We start from the raw sequence: 20,977 nt of genomic DNA on the forward strand, positions 1-20,977 counted from the left end.
TGCGTTGAAAACAACAACCCTTTTAATCTGTACATACAGTTTACATACATACATTTCATAAACAATTATATTAAACAATCAAAACAAACTATAATGTCTTCTTTTTGATACAGAAAATCTAAATGCGTGTATAATTAAACTGCCATTTTAGCGATTAAAAACGATAATTTACGTCTTATAATGGTTTGGACCTTCACCACTTTCATACATATACTGTTAATTAAAACCTTCGAATTATTGATACTGTAATTCTCTCGAATTTCACCCGTTTTGCCTTCGAATTTTATATTGTCTGCGTATTCCTTCTATTTCTATATTGCCTGCGTTTTCCAACGATATCTATATTGACTGCAACGATGTCTATATTGGCTGCGTTTTATGGCCCGATAACGCAGCCTGCAATTTGCAGTCTGCGCTAAATGCCGCGTTCTATACAGAGCCGAACAAACGTGCATTACAAATCGGTCGAAATCACGTGAAGTAGTAAGAAAACCTGGTATGTGTATACACATACCTGAGAAAACATCATTATTTTGACATTTGGGTCGCGACTAGTAAAACAACTGTTAACATTAATCAGAAAGAGATCGCGCTTAATAACAGAAATGTTCACACATAGATATAATCACTTACCCCATTTCAAATATTTTACAGCTGAAAATTTCCCCCCACAAGTTTTTTTTAGTGTATTTGTATTGTTTTTTTGGAGCCGAAGTGCATCTCACATAATATCCATCCGACTTCCGTTGTTTTCACCTTCGTTATTAAAAACTCCGTTTAAAAGAATAATTTTTACATTTAGGTTGTTGAAGCGAATTATTATTATATATTATCAATAAAATAGTATACCGTGATGAATTGAACCGAGTTTCGTATCGATCTTTCTGTCAGTCTGTAAGCGTACTATTTTGTGCGTAATAATACAAGTACATGTGATTCGACAACAATTGTAAACATTGGTAAAATGCTTCTTACAAAGTTATTTTTTGGAGTGTTTATGAGGTCTGATCATGCAGTTTGCACACATCAACGGAAAGATTACAATCCAATGCATTTGTCATCATCAACCGTTTGGAATGTCGAGTGGGCGATGAGTGAGTTTTTAGCATGTTTCATTCAATTTTATTAATTTAAAAATGGCTGCCTCCATCGTCATGAAATGACATGTGTTCGAGTTTTGATATTTCTAGATATGTAATTCTTTTACTTTTTAAGCGTAACTTGCCCTGATCAATGTCGATATTATTAACTAGTTATATCATTTTTCGCCAAAATACATTGAATAAACATCATTCAGATTTTTGAAAATAATGCCTTTTTCGGCGTAAGCTGTATACGCAAGCTTTTCACCTTAGCCTGACCTTTGTTAGCGTCCAATAGAATTCAAATAAAACTTCCCGCGGCCAAGAACGGATGAATACACTTCACGTGGTGTAAAATGCGGCAGGGATATAATACAGCTATGTTCGAAACCAGTCTATCTCTTCAAGGATTGCGATTCTCAGACGAGCCAGTAATAATGCCTTTTTCGGCGTAAGCTGTATACGCAAGCTTTTCACCTTAGCCTGACCTTTGTTAGCGTCCAATAGAATTCAAATAAAACTTCCCGCGGCCAAGTACGGATGAATACACTTCATTGACTGCATTGGCTGATTTGAGAATACGACCAGAACATTGGAAACATGTCCGCGTCTTTGTAACACTGTTTTACTGCGTGTTCAGCATGAAACAATTTTATATCTAATGAAAAGGCTTAATAGATAGAACAGTTTTACACTCAATCTCGACATCAATACAGTTTGTGCGTCCACCTTTTATTTTCAGAAGATTTTCAGCGAGAGAACGTTTGCACTTAAAGGCTATTTTCTCATATTTAGTACTAACTTCCATATTCCTGTCAACATGTTAACATGTTAAAGTATTGAGAGCAGTGGAAGCGAAGACTCACTTTAATGCATTGCATTTCAACTCGCGAGGTATATCGGGTCAATTTGCGGCCACTGTGTGTGAATGTCAGAGTTTACATACAGGTCATCGCTGCGTCTCTACCCTCGCGGCCAGGAAAATAATCGTTACATAATAAAGACGCTATAGCGTGAACTGGGTGAACTGGAATTTTCTTTAGACCAGACAGATGTTAAATGAAGATATCCAGCGATATCCTATGGCATGTCAATAATAGATTCTTAATGTTTTTTACAACAATACCATGATAAAAATTATTTTTAATTAATTTAACAAGAATTATGCCATCATATTGACTAATGAATTAAGCATGAGCGCAATGATTCTCGATACTGTTAATAATCGAATCAAATAGCAACGCCAGACAAACCACTTAAACAGGTTTGTTCGAAGAACGCGCGTATAAATATTTAAAATATATACGGATACTTCGCGTGTGGCCGGTTGACTCATATGTTTTAATTTCACTTCCATTCTTCTTTTGGTTTTCTGTTTTGTATCTATACGTTTATGACCAGCAATATGTAATAATGTAAAATAAGCCGCGAAAACTCTGCGTACCATCCCGTACTGCGTTTGCTGCAGCTAAGAACTGCACAGAAAAAGACGTTCGCTATCTTTGATCTCATTCATTGAAGTATTTACCTTTCATTAACTGCAACCACAATCAACGCCGTATATCTTTTTTAAAGATATTTCTTGTTAATGTTAAAATCGCTTTGTATTTTGATTGAATTTGTCGATGGTATGAGACTTTGCTGAACAACATTGGTAGCAGTTTGAAGGAAAACCATCCTTTTAAGCAAATATGTAAAAATGTTCAATGTGGCACTCTTCGTTTAGTCAAATTTGAGTTCAATGCTAGGAGTCCCACATTTTTCAAACTGAAGCCTCTACATGAACCTTAAATAACAAAACAAAAAAAATTAAAACGACATATCATCACGTGGTGTAAAATGCGGCAGGGATATAATACAGCTATGTTCGAAACCAGTCTATCTCTTCAAGGATTGCGATTCTCAGACGAGCCAGTTTGGGAAAAGCACAACAAGTATTCCCTAAAAAGATCATCCAATCGGTTGGCCTGTTTTGAACATATTTGCAGCACCACTGGTCATACACAATGGCGGACGGGCTTAAAAGGGGCGTCGAGTTCTTGCCTACGGAATGCCAACAAAGAGATATCCCAATTTCTTAAAGGCGACCGAAATGAGATATTCATAGCAATCAAAGTTATTGTGTACACACCTGTCTTACTGACCTGTGTACTAACGCGAAAGAAATTGTGGGCAGCACTTCTTTTACAAGTGAAAAGTGAAAGCAAAAGCAGGACAGGTAATCGTGCTTTTGATAAGCGCTATCAATCTTAATAGAGATTCAAAATCACATTAAAACAAAATTAAATAACATTTCTGTAAACAACATTCCGTTTTAAACACACAATAAAAACGATTTTTCTATTATTATTAACATTTTCATTCCTACGCAGAACTACTTTGGCGGAAGCATAATTCCCCAAACCAGGGATAATGTGATGCGTCTAAGTATAGAGGTGACAATAACGTAGTTGTATGTCATTATCGCAGGTGCACTTTAATTACTCATTCAAAAGTCTCTCTCCTTTCCTAGTCAAGGTAGTCGCTTACATTTTTCATTCTTTATTTTGTGCAAGAGAGGTGTTATCAGGAAATGATGTATTAATGTTGATGGAATTTGTGGAGTGAGAGAGTTGAAAATACAAAGTTATAAGTTTTAAGTAGCAGCGTAAGTCTTTATTTATTGCCACTCAAATATTATAAAATATCCCTGTCGAGTTCCAGTGCAAAAGTGAATTTGATACTACCAGATATAGATATAGGTTATGTTCACTTAATACGCTGTACCCTTCGCCAATCTGACTAATTGATGTGGGTAGGATGGCAGGGTAAGCAGTTTGTGCGGTTCTTCGTTGAGTCTATTCTTATACTATACCTGTGCTCTCATTTCCACAATGTACATAAATGGCTTGGAGGAGTGTGCAATTCTGAGTGACACTTTTCAAATACGTGTGATTCTAAACAAAACGTGTTCAGTTGTTGAATGACTAAATGATATCGTTACGCCAATGTTTGATGCAAGCTTCTGTATAAGAGATTCTACTTTAACAGCCTGGTCTAAGAACGTTGTGCACATTATATAAGACACCAACGGACTCTTCATTAAAATAGTTTGCAAATCATCAATAAGTTCTTATCTTTTGATGATCACTGCCAACGGTATTAATGTCAGTGTGGAGATAAATCTTTATGGGGGTGAACAATGTTTGAAGTTGCTGTTGTGTATTCTTCTTCGTTTAATCAATAACACTTTTATTTATCTCTTGAATGCTTTTTGTCAGTACTTCCTGGTACGATTTTCGGACACAATATTTTCCACCATCTCATGTTTCTCTTTGATCTTTCTTCGGAGTTTCTTCAAATTCGTGGATATTGGTGTAAAATCTTTTTCCTTCTGCAGAGAAGTCAGTTTAGCAGCAACTAGTGCAACGTTGCTGCGTTTTTAATGAACTATTATAAATTCTCATGTATTGTGAAACGTTATTAATTATTTAATCAAATAAGTTTGTGAATATCAAGGCAATGAATAATGAAAATAAATGTACACTCGTTCGATGAAGTAAGTCATTATTCGCTTCCGACAAAATTGTTTATTTTAATTAGAAGGTCGAGAATATCCGATGCAAGTTATAACAATTAAAAGTACTGCTTAAGTATACTCAACTTATTTGCATGCTCACGTGCATGTTAAATTAGTATCTTTATTTGCCAACATGCCTCCATGTATAAACAATTATATTAAATTATATCCAGGACAAATATAACGACAAACATAACTAAAAGAAATGCATTATGCATATGAGCATGCACATATTGTGGACAGTTTTCAGAATTGTTCTAACTATGAGAACCTCATATTTATGGTTTAGACGTTATTTTTATCATACACATTGTAAATTTAAGTTTAGGTTCAATAACAAAATGTACATTAAGTATCACGCCAAAACCCTACTTATAATGGTAAAGTAATGTACTCAACTTATCGTAAAATAAGTATTGCGCCATTTTGGCGTGAGAACTTATTCCCAAATTACGAGTAATCATTGATTTTTTTAAATAAAAATATATATTATATATATTTTTTTTTCGTAATTATTCTATTATTATATAAATGTTGTTGCTCTTTTATATATATATTTATTTGATGTAAATCAATATTCGTTAAAATACTTGTCTATAATTACCGGTTGTATTTTTAGGATGTCTCGTCACCCGTCCACAAGGACCTTCATTTGGGAAACTTTTTATATTGCATCAATTTTTAAACTTTCATATCTCGGTCATAAATACAGATTTTGAGATTAAATTGCACATGTGATCATTTGCCTACAATGTGTGCAAGCTCACGATAAAATCATTATTCCCTGACGCTTTAGCATGTGGGGAAGGTAGCCTGCAACATGCCAATTACACGGTTGCGTTACGGAATATTCATGCGAGCCATATTGTGATTTAATTAATTCTATGTTTTCTTGGTGTAAAAATTGATCTAGAATGATGAAATAAAAATAAAAATATAATTATATCGCGTTCCAAAATGTCCACATGCAAAACGATGAAACGATACCTACCCCACGTTCTAAAGCATCTGATCGTCAAGAATGAACAATTTTATCGCGAGCTTGCGCAGATTGTAGTCAAATTTATCACATTTACAATTTTAAATCAAAATCTTTACGGAATACCGTTAGGGCCATCGTGGCTACACATTAAAATCCAGAAAACAATGCGATAGTGCGATAGTACGATGGCGACAATGCGATAGTACGATGGTGACAATGCGATAGTCCAATGGCGACAATGCGATAGTACGATGGCGACAATGCGATAGTACGATGGCGACAATGCGACAACGCGATAGTACGATGGCGACAATGCGACAACGCGATAGTACGATGGCGACAATGCGATATTACGATGGCGACAGTGCGGCAGTACGATGGCAACAGTGCGATAGTACGATGGCGACAATGCGACCATGCGATATTACGATGACGACAGTGCGACGATACGATGGCGACAGTGCGATAGTACGATGGCGACAATGCGAAAGTGCGATAATAGGAAGGCGACAGTGCGACAATAAGATGGCGACAGAACGATAGTACGATGACGACAATACGATGACGACAGTACGACAACGCGATATTACGATGGCGACAATGCGATAGTACAATGGCGACAATGCGATGATACGATGGCGACATTAAGATAGGACTATTGCATTGTCGCCATCGTACTATCGCGTTGTCGCATTGTCGCCATCGTACTATCAAATGGTCGCCATCGTACTATCGCGTTGTCGCATTGTCACCATCGTACTATCGCATTGTCGCCCTCTGGATTTTAATGTGTAACCACGATGGCACTAACGGTATTACGTATACGTGAGATATTCAAGTTTGAAAAGTGTTGCGTTAGAAAAGTCTCAAAGTGTACAATATTATGAATTAATATGTACACAGATCTCTGATATGTGGTCATCGCTGTGGTACTGCCAATGCAAAACATTAAATGGGTTTAAACCGGGATATAGGACGCCCAAACCTCACACTTGGATAAGAGTTATTCACAAAACACTAGGTTTAATCAAAATTCACGCCAACGCATCACAAAGCTGAATCAAGTAAAAATCTCATGGCTGTTGCTTTTTGTCTGTCAGACCGGTGCAGTTTAAAATTCACACGTTTTAATGTATGTATCCGTTGCTTGGTTTTACCATAGACTCAGATTTCAAATGTTAACATGAATGGCCTTTAGTAGCAAAAAGAAATCGTGTCGTATACAGTGTGATGCAAGGTCAGTTATTGTATACGCAAGATTGTAAGATTATCAGTATAATAAAAATGACAATGATGAAAATAACGTTGATAATAATAATAATAAGTACAATTATAATAATAATAATAATAATAATAATAATAATAATAATAATAATATTATTATTATTATTAATTAATTAAAAAATATTCATTATTATTGCCACTTCTACCACTAATACTACTACTAGTGCTACAACTACTAGTCCTACTACTACTACAACTACTACTTCTACTACTACTACTACTACTACTACTACTACTACTACTACTACTACAACAACTACTACTACTACTACTACTACTACTACTACTACTACTAATACTACTACTACTACTACTTTTACTACTACTACTACTACTACTACTACTTCTACTACTACTACTACTACTACTACTACTACTACGACTACTACTTCTACTACTTCTACTACTACTACTACTACTACGACTACTACTACTACTACTACTTATACTACTTATACTAAAACTTATACTAATAACTACTACTACTAATAATAATACGGGCAAAAGCCCGCGAAGCGGGCGTTGACGGTTAATACATATGGAAATTTAGACCATAAAATAACATAAGCATACCATATAGGGATGTGTCTCAAAAAAAAATTGCCACGCGACATATATTTTCGCGATGCTATGTATGACCTTGAACAAATGAAAAACACTTTGACATATACTAAATCACATGTAAATACATACCTCAGGAAAAATTATATCAATGACATCATAATTGTGTAGCGAATTGCACTAAATATTCTCGCATTATTTGTTTTTCTTCGCAACCGTTCCAGAATTAAGTCATTACTCAATTATCTCCCCTTTATGCTCTTCTTCAGTGAGGATAAGCCGAAGACTGGTTCACTACATATAGTGACAGTCTTTACCAAACACAATTTAGGTGAATATAAACCGTCTTTAATATATTGCCGAATCTCAGATTTCTGTCGAATTTATTTGCTTTTATCTTTTCGATATCTTATTGTTATTATTATCCTGACAAATCACAAACGCTTGTTAAAAAATATTTGTTTTAAACATTATAGTTGGCATCTCTATTCTTTCAGTATTCTCACGGTATTTCAATAACGACACCCTACTGTTTATTTGTCAGATTTTGTGATGCATTTTCCATTCGCTCTCAGAAAGAAGTTTTACGGGTGATCATGAGCAATATTCTGGTAAGTTGTCGTTGTTATCGACCAGAAACACATTTATTCACAAAATTTAAAGATATTCCGATCTAACTTTTTAGTCTTTTAGCTTGTATTTTTAACGTATTTACAACGCGTCTGCTCGCACTTTACCGATATCCCGAAAGGTTACATATCACTATAATTAATTTAGGCCTAAAACCACAAAAATCCGATACCGTTGGATTTTCGTACCACAATCTTACGTAAAAAAATCTTCCAGATTCGAAATCAACAAAAAAGAAGACATTTATAAATTGTCTGCATTATTGATCAAATTTTAAGATATTTGTTGGTTTTCCGTTTTTAGAAGCTGTTCTGCCAAGGCAAGAGCTGGGCATCATACAAGCCATTCTATCCAGCAAAACTGACAGTTTTGATTTACAGATATAAACAAAGCAGGGATTCCTGAACTATCAAAATTTCCAAGCTATACACACAGTTATTATCTACGGTGATCTTTATTGGTTCTGTTTGTTTACTTGGATGGAACATGTGTGAACTTTTATAGAACTTTGAAAAGTCTATATCTGTCTATCAATAAACAAAAATCAGCTATGGTATAATAAGATAAGATGTGCAAACAATGTAAAAGGGTTGTTAAATTAATAATTTGAAGGCAACTATGCTGAAAAAATATGAAAGTTCCCATGCAAATTGTGTCTGTATATCGACAAGTGTCTGCCGATTATTGTCAAACTAGTAATACAAAACTTACCACAAGTATGTAAAAGCACTAAGTACCTGTGATCATTTTAAGTAAGATAGTGTAATTCTAAACAGTAGCAAAAAGCTTGTTTAGTAAATGCATAATGCCATTAATATGATTTCAGTTCTATTGTGTAATTAATAAATTGGTTGTTACTTGTTAATCCATGATAAATGTTTTATGGCTAGTACAAAACCAGCAATGTTATTTTGTAAAAGGTAATACAATAACACCACTTTGTAATTTCATATACGTAAATAATCTTGAAATGTAGGTTGATGACAGTGTTTTAGTTTTACTTATTTTGTAACTTTTATTTTATGTGCAAATAAATGATGTGAAGTGTTTTGTATCTCCACACAATACCACATACCTTTTTATATATGTACTGTGTTATGTGTTATTTATATGTTTTAATAAAAAGATATGGATGATATAACATGATGCATTCATATATTTGCATTCAAATGTAACTATAGAGCTAAGTGTATGCAGTTTAGACTGTGATTTTAGAATTGCTACAAAATGGCTAGTTTTTTAGTGGCGACAAAATTTAAACTATTCAACAATAGTTTGAAAAAGAAAATTAGAAACCTGCAAGATACCTGTATTTATTAAATATTTTAATTGCGAAACAAGTATGTTGTTATGCTGTTACACATAATTATACATTGATAATAAATAAGAAGACAATTAGTGGTGTTAACGTTTTCCAACAGTAGAAATCATTCTTCTGATGAAGTCAGTGATATACAGACGAAAGCTCCAGGTATGGCTTTCAATACGTAGTGTGTGTTACTTGACAGTCTAAAACTTATTGGATTAAAAAAAATCCTGTCAAATTTGTCAATCAATGGTATATGATGTACCATGACGTCGAAAGTCTACAAGACCTACTAGGTAGAACGAGAAATGTACTTCGACGTACAATTTTCACCGACCCTTGAGTGTTAGCCAATCAGAAGACACCTTACGTCTGTTGCTTTTAGAGATATTTGACATTAAACATCATTATTATTATTATTTATACCGAATTATGAGACTATCGACCGCTTACTCATAGATATTGTGTGTATTTATTAAACATTATTATTATTATAATTTATACCAAATTATGCGACTATCAACCGCTAACCCATAGATATTGTGCGTATTTATTGACCTGGCGTGGCGGAATTAACCTCTGACTTATGCAAGTTATGGTTATCACAAAATACGACCAACGGGGAGGTTATAATACATTATTTATCCCATTAATGCTTGGTAACTGTTTGGTTACCGTTGGGAATTTCCTACACAGTAATGCGCTGGACGGTCGTGATACTCCGCCCCGCATGATCAATAAATACTCACAATATGCTGAATAATTTTAATTTTAAAAAGGTTATTATTGAATCTTCTTCAAATTTGTATAAAATCTATTTAAATGCATTAAATACTTAAAACTTCTATGTGTTGCTTTTTTGCCATTCTGATATTTTTATTCATTTTGTCCTCAATAAAAAATGAGATTTTAAACCTTTATTATGAATAAATATGAAGGATAAGCGGCTCAAGAGACTAGTGTTTTGATTAGCTGTTCAGAAAATGTGTACGTAGAAGTACAAACATGTATGTCGAAGTACAAATTGTACTTTGACGTACAAATATATACTTCGAAGTGTATTTTATATTTATGTCGACGTACAATTATTGTACTTCGACGTACATTTCTCTTTTTAACTTGTAGGTCTTCTTGACTTTCAACCCAAATGGAAAGCCATAGTATGACTTTAGGGTTATCTAAAGAATGCTCCCACTTAAGGGATCAATACAGAGACCTCCCAGTGGCTAAGCCAGTTAGCAGACACCCCATCCACTATACCACAGACACCGAACCAGCAATAAATTCCTGTGGCTAGAAAACAAAAAAAAATAAGATGCTAGATCTTTAAGCTTGGAACATGTAACTTGTTTTAAGATTGATTTTTTTGGATGCATTACTTAATTATTGCAACAATTATAATATTTTGACCACAATTATGTCCATATATTTATTAAAAATACATGATTATAAAAAAAATACAAAGCTTTTGCCCGTAAATTAGGTAGCACCTATAATCATATTAATAATAATACACTAATACTAATATTAGTATTAATACCAATCAATACCCATACTCTTACTACTAAAATAAGTAAACAGTCTTCATCATATAACGACAAAGATTGACTTAGCTATGTCAGAACCAGTCAAATCTACTCGGTAATTTTCAAAAAGACTATGTTGTATCCTTTACATTTAGTAGTAGATAACCTCACGTTTGGATTGTTTCTATTATTGTCGTCAGCAGTATTAAAATGAAAGGAAAACAAATTGCGTAAAACACATAAAATGCGTCCATTTCTTGCTGTCTGCAGTAAATTACTCAATCCAACAGTATTGATACCTGGTCGATGTAGAAGCAGATTACCTGAAAATGGCCACCTTAAAAACCCAGGTGTTAATACAGAAAAGAGATCAGATCGTGTAAGTGCTTTTCGCGGTCACCTTTACTTTTAGCATGTTTTATTTATGAAGTTAAAAGCTTCACTGACGTTGTTACTAACAACTCGTACCCATGTTAACTCGCACCCATTATACTCAACTTGTACCGTTGTCAACTCGACTCATCAAGCCTTGATTCAAGGGCGAGATAAATTGTCCTTTTTGCTGATGTCATCCCTTTCAACATCAAACTTATTTTACAAATAGTTTTTACTTTGCCGGATTGTAACAATGAAGAGTGTAATTTACTGCTATAGTATAAATATAAGATTGATATACGTCAACCTTATATTGTTTGACATTGGTTTGCAATGGATCGCTCCGACATGAAGTTATTTGGGAAGCTTTAATGGCTGCAAATTCATATTACTGCACCGGATCAGCATTTTTTTGTGTGCAATTGGGAAAAGTAGCATGTGTTTCCATGGTATCAGCCCTCTTAATGAATGCATCTAAATATTTCAAATGAAAAGATAAAAAAACAACATTTTAATGCCAAACTTTAGTAATATGTGTATTTTTGGACATACCAACTAAAACTGCATTTAAATCGGCAATGTTTTGACAAAATAGGTTACAAGCAAAGACTTGAAAGAAGACATCATTTGATGAAATAGACATATTAACCGACCATCCTACACCTATTTATGAGTATTTCTTTTTAATTGGTTCTCGCTGACTTCCGGTAGGTACAAGTTAACCTAAATTTGTATGTGTTGACCATTGTACAAGTTGACTTGGGAACTAGTTTACTGACTGACAGTGATTATAGGTAATATTGTCACTAGTTTTTAGCTCGACTATAATATATGAAATATATATAGTAGAGCTATCCTACTCACCCCGGCGTCGGCGTTCCCGTTAGCATTGCAATGTTAAAGTTTGGGTACCACCTCAAATATTTCCTATGTCCTTTCACATATTGCTTTTATATTTTGCATACTTCTTTACCAACATGACCCCAATCTATAAACAAGAGCAGACAACTGTATTAAGCATTTTGTAAGAATTATGGCCCTTTTTTCACTTATAATATGCATATTATTGATAAATCTATGTTAAAGTTTGCGTACCACCTCAAATATTTTTCTATGTCCTTTGACATATTGCTTTTAAGAGCAGACAACTGTATCAAGCATTTTTACAGAATTATGACCCCTTTGTACTTAGATAATTGAACATTTGGTTAAGTTTTGTGTTTTGGTCCATTTTACTCCTAAAATATCATAGCTTTTGCTTTTTATTCTTGGAAAACTCGCTAACTATCGTAAGGGGACTGTACAGGGCAAGTTGCATAACTCTGGTTGGCTTTTAAACGGAATTATGGCCCTTTTTTGTCTTAATAACTTTGAATATTTTGTTAAATTTTGTGTTTCAATCCACTTTACTTCTAAATTATCAAGGCTATTGCTTTCAAACTTCAAATACTTTCTTACCATCATGATGTTACTGTACCTAGCAAGTTGATTTTGACCTTGACCTTTGAATGACCTTGACTCTCAGGGTCAAATTAATAAATTTTGCTTAAATTGCCATAACTTCTTTATATATGATCACATTTGATTCATACTTTGACAAAACAACACTTACCTGACATACCACAATGTACTCCACCCAAACCATCCCCCATGCACCACCCCAGAATCCCCCCCAAAAGCATTTTTTTTTCTTTTTAAATCTTATTTTTGAAAGATCATCTATTAAATGACCCAGGGGTGTGATTTTTCCGCGGATCCGCGGATCGGGTTGTCTCGGAGGTCATTTCTGAGATTAGCGTAAATTCGTTAAAAAAATTGGGGGGCGGGAGAGGGGGGTTTGTTCGATTCCGCGGACGTCTTTTATAAGCGGCCCGAAATATCCGCGGCTCGCGAAATCACTTCGCATAGTACACTGGTAGATTCTGCCTGAGCAATTTGAAACGAGCAATGTCATTGGCTGTTGTTTTCCAATCTATCAATTGAAATCGTTCTTTTTAAATGCGTTCGGTATTTCTTTTCTGATTTGTTTGCAAATGGCGCAGTTGCAAAGCGAAAATTAAGTTTATCCAAATGACAAATATCAATTGAATTAGCGACTGTCATTATATAGTTAGATAGGATAAATGAAATGTGTCTGTTATTGATGAAGACTGTGTTTTAGATACAAGCAACACATATTTTTTTTACAAATGTGCACAGTGAATTTGTGTCTCGGAAACCAGTGTTTGCAAATTGGAGTTCACTTGCGAAGTAACACAATTAAGAAGAGTATTGTTTGAAAATGGAAATAGACAAACATGATTTGATTTATATGTTAGTGGATCTGTGTGTAATCAGATTCATATGCATATTCTGCTTTATTATGTTTGTCACACTGTTCAGTTAACTGAAAAAGCAATGAACTGTAGATGTGAAATGCAAGATTTTAAAAGGTAAACACATTAAAATATATTAATTTTACTCAGTTTAATACACCATTAACTCAACAAGAACACTCAAGTGTGTTTGTTTATATTAATTAATGTTTTCCCCATTTGATATTTAATTAAATTAGTCCATTTACTGTTAGCATTGCAATGTTAAAGTTTGGGTACCACCTCAAATATTTCCTATGTCCTTTCACATATTGCTTTTATATTTTGCATACTTCTTTACCAACATGACCCCAATCTATAAACAAGAGCAGACAACTGTATTAAGCATTTTGTAAGAATTATGGCCCTTTTTTCACTTATAATATGCATATTATTGATAAATCTATGTTAAAGTTTGCGTACCACCTCAAATATTTTTCTATGTCCTTTGACATATTGCTTTTAAGAGCAGACAACTGTATCAAGCATTTTTACAGAATTATGACCCCTTTATACTTAGATAATTGAACATTTGGTTAAGTTTTGTGTTTTGGTCCATTTTACTCCTAAAATATCATAGCTTTTGCTTTTTATTCTTGGAAAACTCGCTAACTATCGTAAGGGGACTGTACAGGGCAAGTTGCATAACTCTGGTTGGCTTTTAAACGGAATTATGGCCCTTTTTTGTCTTAATAACTTTGAATATTTTGTTAAATTTTGTGTTTCAATCCACTTTACTTCTAAATTATCAAGGCTATTGCTTTCAAACTTCAAATACTTTCTTACCATCATGATGTTACTGTACCTAGCAAGTTGATTTTGACCTTGACCTTTGAATGACCTTGACTCTCAGGGTCAAATTAATAAATTTTGCTTAAATTGCCATAACTTCTTTATATATGATCACATTTGATTCATACTTTGACAAAACAACACTTACCTGACATACCACAATGTACTCCACCCCAACCATCCCCCATGCACCACCCCAGAATCCCCCCCAAAAGCATTTTTTTTTCTTTTTATATCTTATTTTTGAAAGATCATCTATTAAATGACCCAGGGGTGTGATTTTTCCGCGGATCCACGGATCGGGTTGTCTCGGAGGTCATTTCTGAGATAAGCGTAAATTCGTTAAAAAAATTGGGGGGCGGGAGAGGGGGGTTTGTTCGATTCCGCGGACGTCTTTTATAAGCGGCCCGAAATATCCGCGGCTCGCGAAATCACTTCGCATAGTACACTGGTAGATTCTGCCTGAGCAATTTGAAACGAGCAATGTCATTGGCTGTTGTTTTCCAATCTATCAATTGAAATCGTTCTTTTTAAATGCGTTCGGTATTTCTTTTCTGATTTGTTTGCAAATGGCGCAGTTGCAAAGCGAAAATTAAGTTTATCCAAATGACAAATATCAATTGAATTAGCGACTGTCATCATATAGTTAGATAGGATAAATGAAATGTGTCTGTCATTGATGAAGACTGTGTTTTAGATACAAGCAACACATATTTTTTTTACAAATGTGCACAGTGAATTTGTGTCTCGGAAACCAGTGTTTGCAAATTGGAGTTCACTTGCGAAGTAACACAATTTAGAAGAGTATTGTTTGAAAATGGAAATAGACAAACATGATTTGATTTATATGTTAGTGGATCTGTGTGTAATCAGATTCATATGCATATTCTGCTTTATTATGTTTGTCACACTGTTCAGTTAACTGAAAAAGCAATGAACTGTAGATGTGAAATGCAAGATTTTAAAAGGTAAACACATTAAAATATATTAATTTTACTCAGTTTAATACACCATTAACTCAACAAGAACACTCAAGTGTGTTTGTTTATATTAATTAATGTTTTCCCCATTTGATATTTAATTAAATTAGTCCATTTACTGTGAATACATTGAACAACTGCTGTTTTTGATCACAGTAAATATTGTTTACTTTGCATCCTCAGTATGTGAAATGTAAAGTTAAACAGGTTTTCATAAAGAAATAGTGTTATGAAGTTCAAGAAATTGTTTATGTTAATGTATGTTTTATTTTAATGTCTGTTTTAAGGTTTGTCATTGCGTTATTCGCGCGATTCGCGTAGTCAAAATCAGTCTACAGAATTTTCCTCCCCTCTGACTTCGCCTCAATCACACCCCTGATGACCACACACCCACATTATAACCCCTTCTCCATGATGGCTTACGTTACACTGTCAAACACTTGAATAGTCGAGCGCGCTGTCCTCTGACAGCTCTTGTTTTTTCAACCATTTACAACAAACCATAAATTTTAACTGAAGTCGCAACAAAAACAAAACCACTGTCTGTCATTCTTCTTTATCAAGTACATCAAGAATTTATGCAGTCAATAGATTTGATTGTACTAATATTAAATAGAATACAAATGTTCAAAGATCTGACATACCATCAATTAATAAAATTTATATTAGTGTAAACAAATGGAATTTAAGAAAAAAAAGAATATTGCAGTTATTTGCAATAATTGTCACAATTTTTATTGCGCACCTGAACACAAAGTGTTTGATGTAACCTATTGTAATTACCCTATGTCCAGGGTCGAGTCGGTGAGATGTTCATGGTTTTAGCTTGTTACCGTTCTGGAGCCTAGTTTTTCATCCAATCTCGATGAAACTTGGTTAGCATGTTTATCTTGTATGTGTCTAGGCCAAGTTTCAATCTGTGTCACATGCAGTCAAAAACTTAATGCACCAGGTCAAATCTTATTTAAAAAACTTTTATAACTCTATAAGCAACATTTGTTATTCAATATTGATAACAACTTAGTCAAAATGTATATCTTGATTATATCTTGGCCTAATAAGAATCTGGATTACATGTATGTGCAGCCAAAAATTAGCTGACCTCACAAGTTCACATCTAAGAAACACAGTGTTACAACTCTTAAAGCCACATTTATTGCTCAAACTTTGTCAGAATGTCTATTTGGGCAACATCTAGGCCATGGTTGAATCTGGGTCACATGTTTTCACAAACTATTTCACAAGGTCAAATCTTATGTAAATCTTGTTACCACTGTAAACACCACAGTTATGGATAAATCTTGATGAATCTTGGTCACTATGTTTATCTTGATGATACATATATCTAGGTCAAATTTGAATCTTGTTCATATGCGTCCAAAAATGAGGTTGCCAGGTGAAATATCAGAGAAAAATGTGTTCACTCCAGAAGCCCCATATATGACTTAATTGGGAATGAAACTGTTTTTTTTCCAGATTTTTTATCTTGATAATGTCTATTTGAATAAGCGTTTTAGTATAGGTCAGTTGGTTCAAAAACTTAGTCACCTTATTAAATTATTTTTTTTAAGGGGCCATTTCACAGATTTTGGCATTTATTGAAGTTTGTCATTAAATGCTTTATATTGATTAATGTACATTGGATATAAAAAGCTCCAGTAAAAAATCAAGAATAAAATTAAACAAAGGAAAAAAAGATACCCTCAACAGGGCTAAAACCACTAACCCTTAGAGTCCTGGAGTAAAAGCCTACCACTTAGACCACTCGGCCATCCGTGCTCATACAATGAATGTATTTTATACTTTATATAAGCAATCCTCGTAGTTTCACAAAATGTCACGACAACAACAGAACTCTCCAAATTATTCAATTTTTTGGATTGCAACGCTTTATAATTTTTAGGTTTTTAAATTGTCAAAAGATGCATGTAATGGGTATTTTAGAGCATAATATATGTTCAGTACACTGTAACTCCAATATAAGGTGGATGACGGGGTCCAAGCCACACAACAGCGTTATAAACGGACAGCGTTATAAGTTTTGAGCTCATTTATTGCAGGGGGCTATAAAGACAGGTAAAGAATAGCCTATAATATAGGTCCTGTGTATTGCCATGCTGTGTTGTCATCTGCAAATACTTGCATATAAACCGAATCGAACAATAACAGTATACATACCGCTTTTCTAATGTGCACATGTATCCGATAATCTAATATTATTACAACAACACTTACGAAGAACATAATCTTTAACATTTATGACGAGAAATATGTTTATGAATTTCATAAACACATCCATATGCGGCATGCCGACGCCATTTTTTAGAAAAAGAGTACTGTGCATTATAGGGCAGAGCTTTCATTGGACGAGCGAATTTTAATTTAGATTGAATGCAATACAATACATGTACAAAGAAATGTTAAACTCATGTTAAAGTTTGTGTACAACCAGTGATTTTCTTTGCCCAATTGGGAAAAGTACCTGCACCATACCAATTAGGAAAAATTGTTGCAAAAAATGGTGAAATTGGAAAAATGTGCGTTATGAAATCTTCAGTTTGGGAAATATAGGTCTTATTAATTGTTCAGTATAAATTACATAAATCAATTCAAATATTCATTTACATGCATTTTGGCTTCATATATTCTATTTCTGTGCTCAAGTTATTTGTTAACCTGCAGATAATGCTATTTTGGAACAAAATTGACGACATTGTCCTCTCTTTTTTTGAATTTTTCAGATGGCAATTGGGAATTTTTAACCAGGTTTTCCAAAGGAAAAAACTGATTATTAGATTGGCGAATGCGGGCGGGCTGGCTGGCTGGCGGGCGGGCGGGCGGGCGGGCGGAACAAGCTTGTCCGGGCCATAACTATGTCGTTAATTGTCAGATTTTAAAATCATTTGGCACATTTGTTCACCATCATTGGATGGTGTGTCGCGCGAAATAATTACGTCGATATCTCCAAGGTCAAGGTCATACTTTGAGTTCAAAGGTCAAAAATGGCCATAAATTAGCTTGTCCTGGCCATAACTATGTTATTCATTGTGAGATTTGAAAATCATTTGGCACATTTGTTCACCATCATGGGACAGTGTGTCGCACGAAAGAATCACGTCAATATTTCCAATGTCAAGGTCGCCACGACTAAAAATAGATTTTTTTTAAAAACAAACTTACAAAGGGGGTTAATTTTGTTTGTTCATTTCAAAAGTTCAGTTTGAGTTTTCTCCCTTTATCAGATTTTTTTTTCACAATGAAAACCTGGTTTTGTGACAATTTTGTCCCTTGTTATGTCCTCCACCACTATAGTGGGGGACATATTGTTTTTGCCCTGTCTGTTGGTCTGCCTGTTGGTTTGTTTGCGTCAACTATAACATTTGCAATAACTTTTGATATATTGAAGATAGCAACTTCATATTTTGCATGCATGTGTATCTCATGGAGCTGCACATTTTGAGTGGTGAACGGTCAAGGTCATCCTTCAAGGTCAAAGGTCAAGAAAACTAAATCAAAGCGGCGCAGAAGGAGACATAGTGTTTCTGACAAACACATTTCTTGTTTAGTTTTTCCCTCATTGGGAAAGAACCTTTTACGGGTACTTTAATACAGTTTATTAATAAATAATAAGTTTATAAGGAAGGAAAAAATTGCTGGACAACAGATATTCACTTAAAACTTCTAATTGCATAAGTGACAGTGTGCAAAATTCGCACTGGCTCGAAGGGTTTTGGCTAGTGAAAATCCATTCGAGTGGGAATTAAAAAATTTATATAGTCGGGCTATTAAGAAATTTTACTTTGTATACATGTGTATAAAAATTTGGGCAATTACTTTAAAATATGAATTTCGCACACTGAAGTGAGGTTCTTTTTGTATTCAGGTTTTCAGGTAATGTTTACATGCATCAACACAATAAATAAGTTTTCTTAGTTATTATGTGCTTCAATGACTGAGGCCAGCAACTTTGATTTATTGAATTAAAGCCACAAAACAGTGTGATGTGCTATTAAGAAGAATTCTGTATGTAATTGTACTTAAATATTGGGGTAAAGTGTACAAAATGCTGTACCTACTACAGAAAATATGTTTTTACTTCATTTTACATGTATATTGCCTTTTGGAATGGTATATTTATGGTCAATGACATTCAATGTATAATAATATATATATACTATTCAAATAATGAAACAGAAGCATATGAGAGCATGCCTCCGGGAAGCATGCCTTTGGAGAGCTCTTGTTTCATTTAGAAATCCTCTCTTTTAGTGGGTGCCTGAAAGGTATGATCGGGGCAAAGCAAGATTCAATAAAAAAGATGAGGTGATGGGAGAAATAGAACTGGCAACAAATGCGGCCATAGTAGTCCTATCAACTGGTGCCAAGGGTCTTGGCAAAAGCATCATGCTGGAGGTAGACCAAGAAAGGTACACATTTTATATGCATAGGTATCTAAACAATTATGATTTTGTAAAGAAGAAAAAGATTGGCCGTCAAAAATGAAATTCTTGTCACCCTTAGGGTTAATTCTGCATTTTGTCGCCTACTGGTGAAACCGGAGGGGACTTATGGTTTGCGCTCTGTGTGTCAGTGAGTCTGTCAGTCTGTCACACTTTTCTGGATTCTGTGATAACTTAAAAAGTTCTTCATATTTGTTCATGAAACTTGAAACATGGACAGATGGCAATATGGAGATTATGCACGTCATTTCATTGTGTACCTACGTCAAGAATTATGGTTGCAATGGCAACAAAAGACTAGAAATATTGTTGAAAATGGTGGAGTTTTTGCTTTTGGGGGCCAAATTGCTTGACAATAGTCTTGTGTAGTCATAATTCTCCCTGAAAGTGGGGATATATAATTGCAGCTTTTTTGTCCCTCCAAATTTTGATTTTCATGGAATTAAGTTTGCAGGGATATAGAACAAATTGTCCTTGTAATTGTTTTTGTCCTTGTAAATGTCTGTCCATCCGTCTCTCCTTATTTCACATGCTTTATTTATTTCGCATGTGAAATCTCAGACACTTATTAGTTGATGAAACTTAATCAGCTCACCCTATATCAAACATTGTGTGGTGTGTTATCCTTTTTTTATAGCTTATTACCACTCAGTAGACCACATATTTAATCCGATCTTTTGGCAAATTTCTGACATGTTTAATTTTCTACATGTACAAGATCTCTGAAACTAATTAACCAATATGAGTTAAGTTTTTTAATCAGCTTCTCTAACAAGAGGTCATGCCCATATGTTTAGGTCGTAATGGTTCATTGATTGTTCATAGTTTGATTGCCTCAATATCCTGTTCCCGTGTTTTCAAATTACCCTAAGGCTTGTTCTCATCATTTTTGGAATATGACTTCGGGACTATGACCAATATTGCCCATACAATCAGCCAAGATAGCCCTTGTCCCAGCAGTTTAGGCCAGGTGATTTTTTGTTGAATGATTAATGAGTATAAGAATTGTGGTTGGTTTTAGATTTAATTTCGTGAACATTTTGCTTAAAAATTCTAAAAGACATTTGTTGTGAAAAATACATGTAA

At 34.2% G+C, this 20,977-nt stretch overlaps 1 protein-coding gene across 4 annotated transcripts in view; it reads left to right on the forward strand.

The window, feature by feature from the left end:
* The first annotated feature begins 11,108 nt into the window (after positions 1 to 11,108).
* Positions 11,109 to 20,977, forward strand: part of LOC127868522 (ribonuclease Z, mitochondrial-like) — a 41,055-nt gene continuing 31,186 nt past the window's right edge. For all 4 annotated transcript variants that reach the window (XR_008044160.1, XR_008044161.1, XR_008044159.1 and 1 more), the window contains exons 1-2: positions 11,109 to 11,309; positions 19,701 to 19,858. Coding sequence is in view for 1 of the 4 variants with exons in the window: in XM_052410364.1 (XP_052266324.1) it covers positions 11,175 to 11,309; positions 19,701 to 19,858 (293 nt within the window). In the remaining 3 variants the exon portion in view is untranslated. The remainder of the gene's footprint in view (positions 11,310 to 19,700; positions 19,859 to 20,977) is intronic.

Source organism: Dreissena polymorpha, chromosome 2 (assembly GCF_020536995.1).
Source record: "Dreissena polymorpha isolate Duluth1 chromosome 2, UMN_Dpol_1.0, whole genome shotgun sequence".
Classification (NCBI taxonomy): Eukaryota; Metazoa; Mollusca; class Bivalvia; order Myida; family Dreissenidae; genus Dreissena; species Dreissena polymorpha.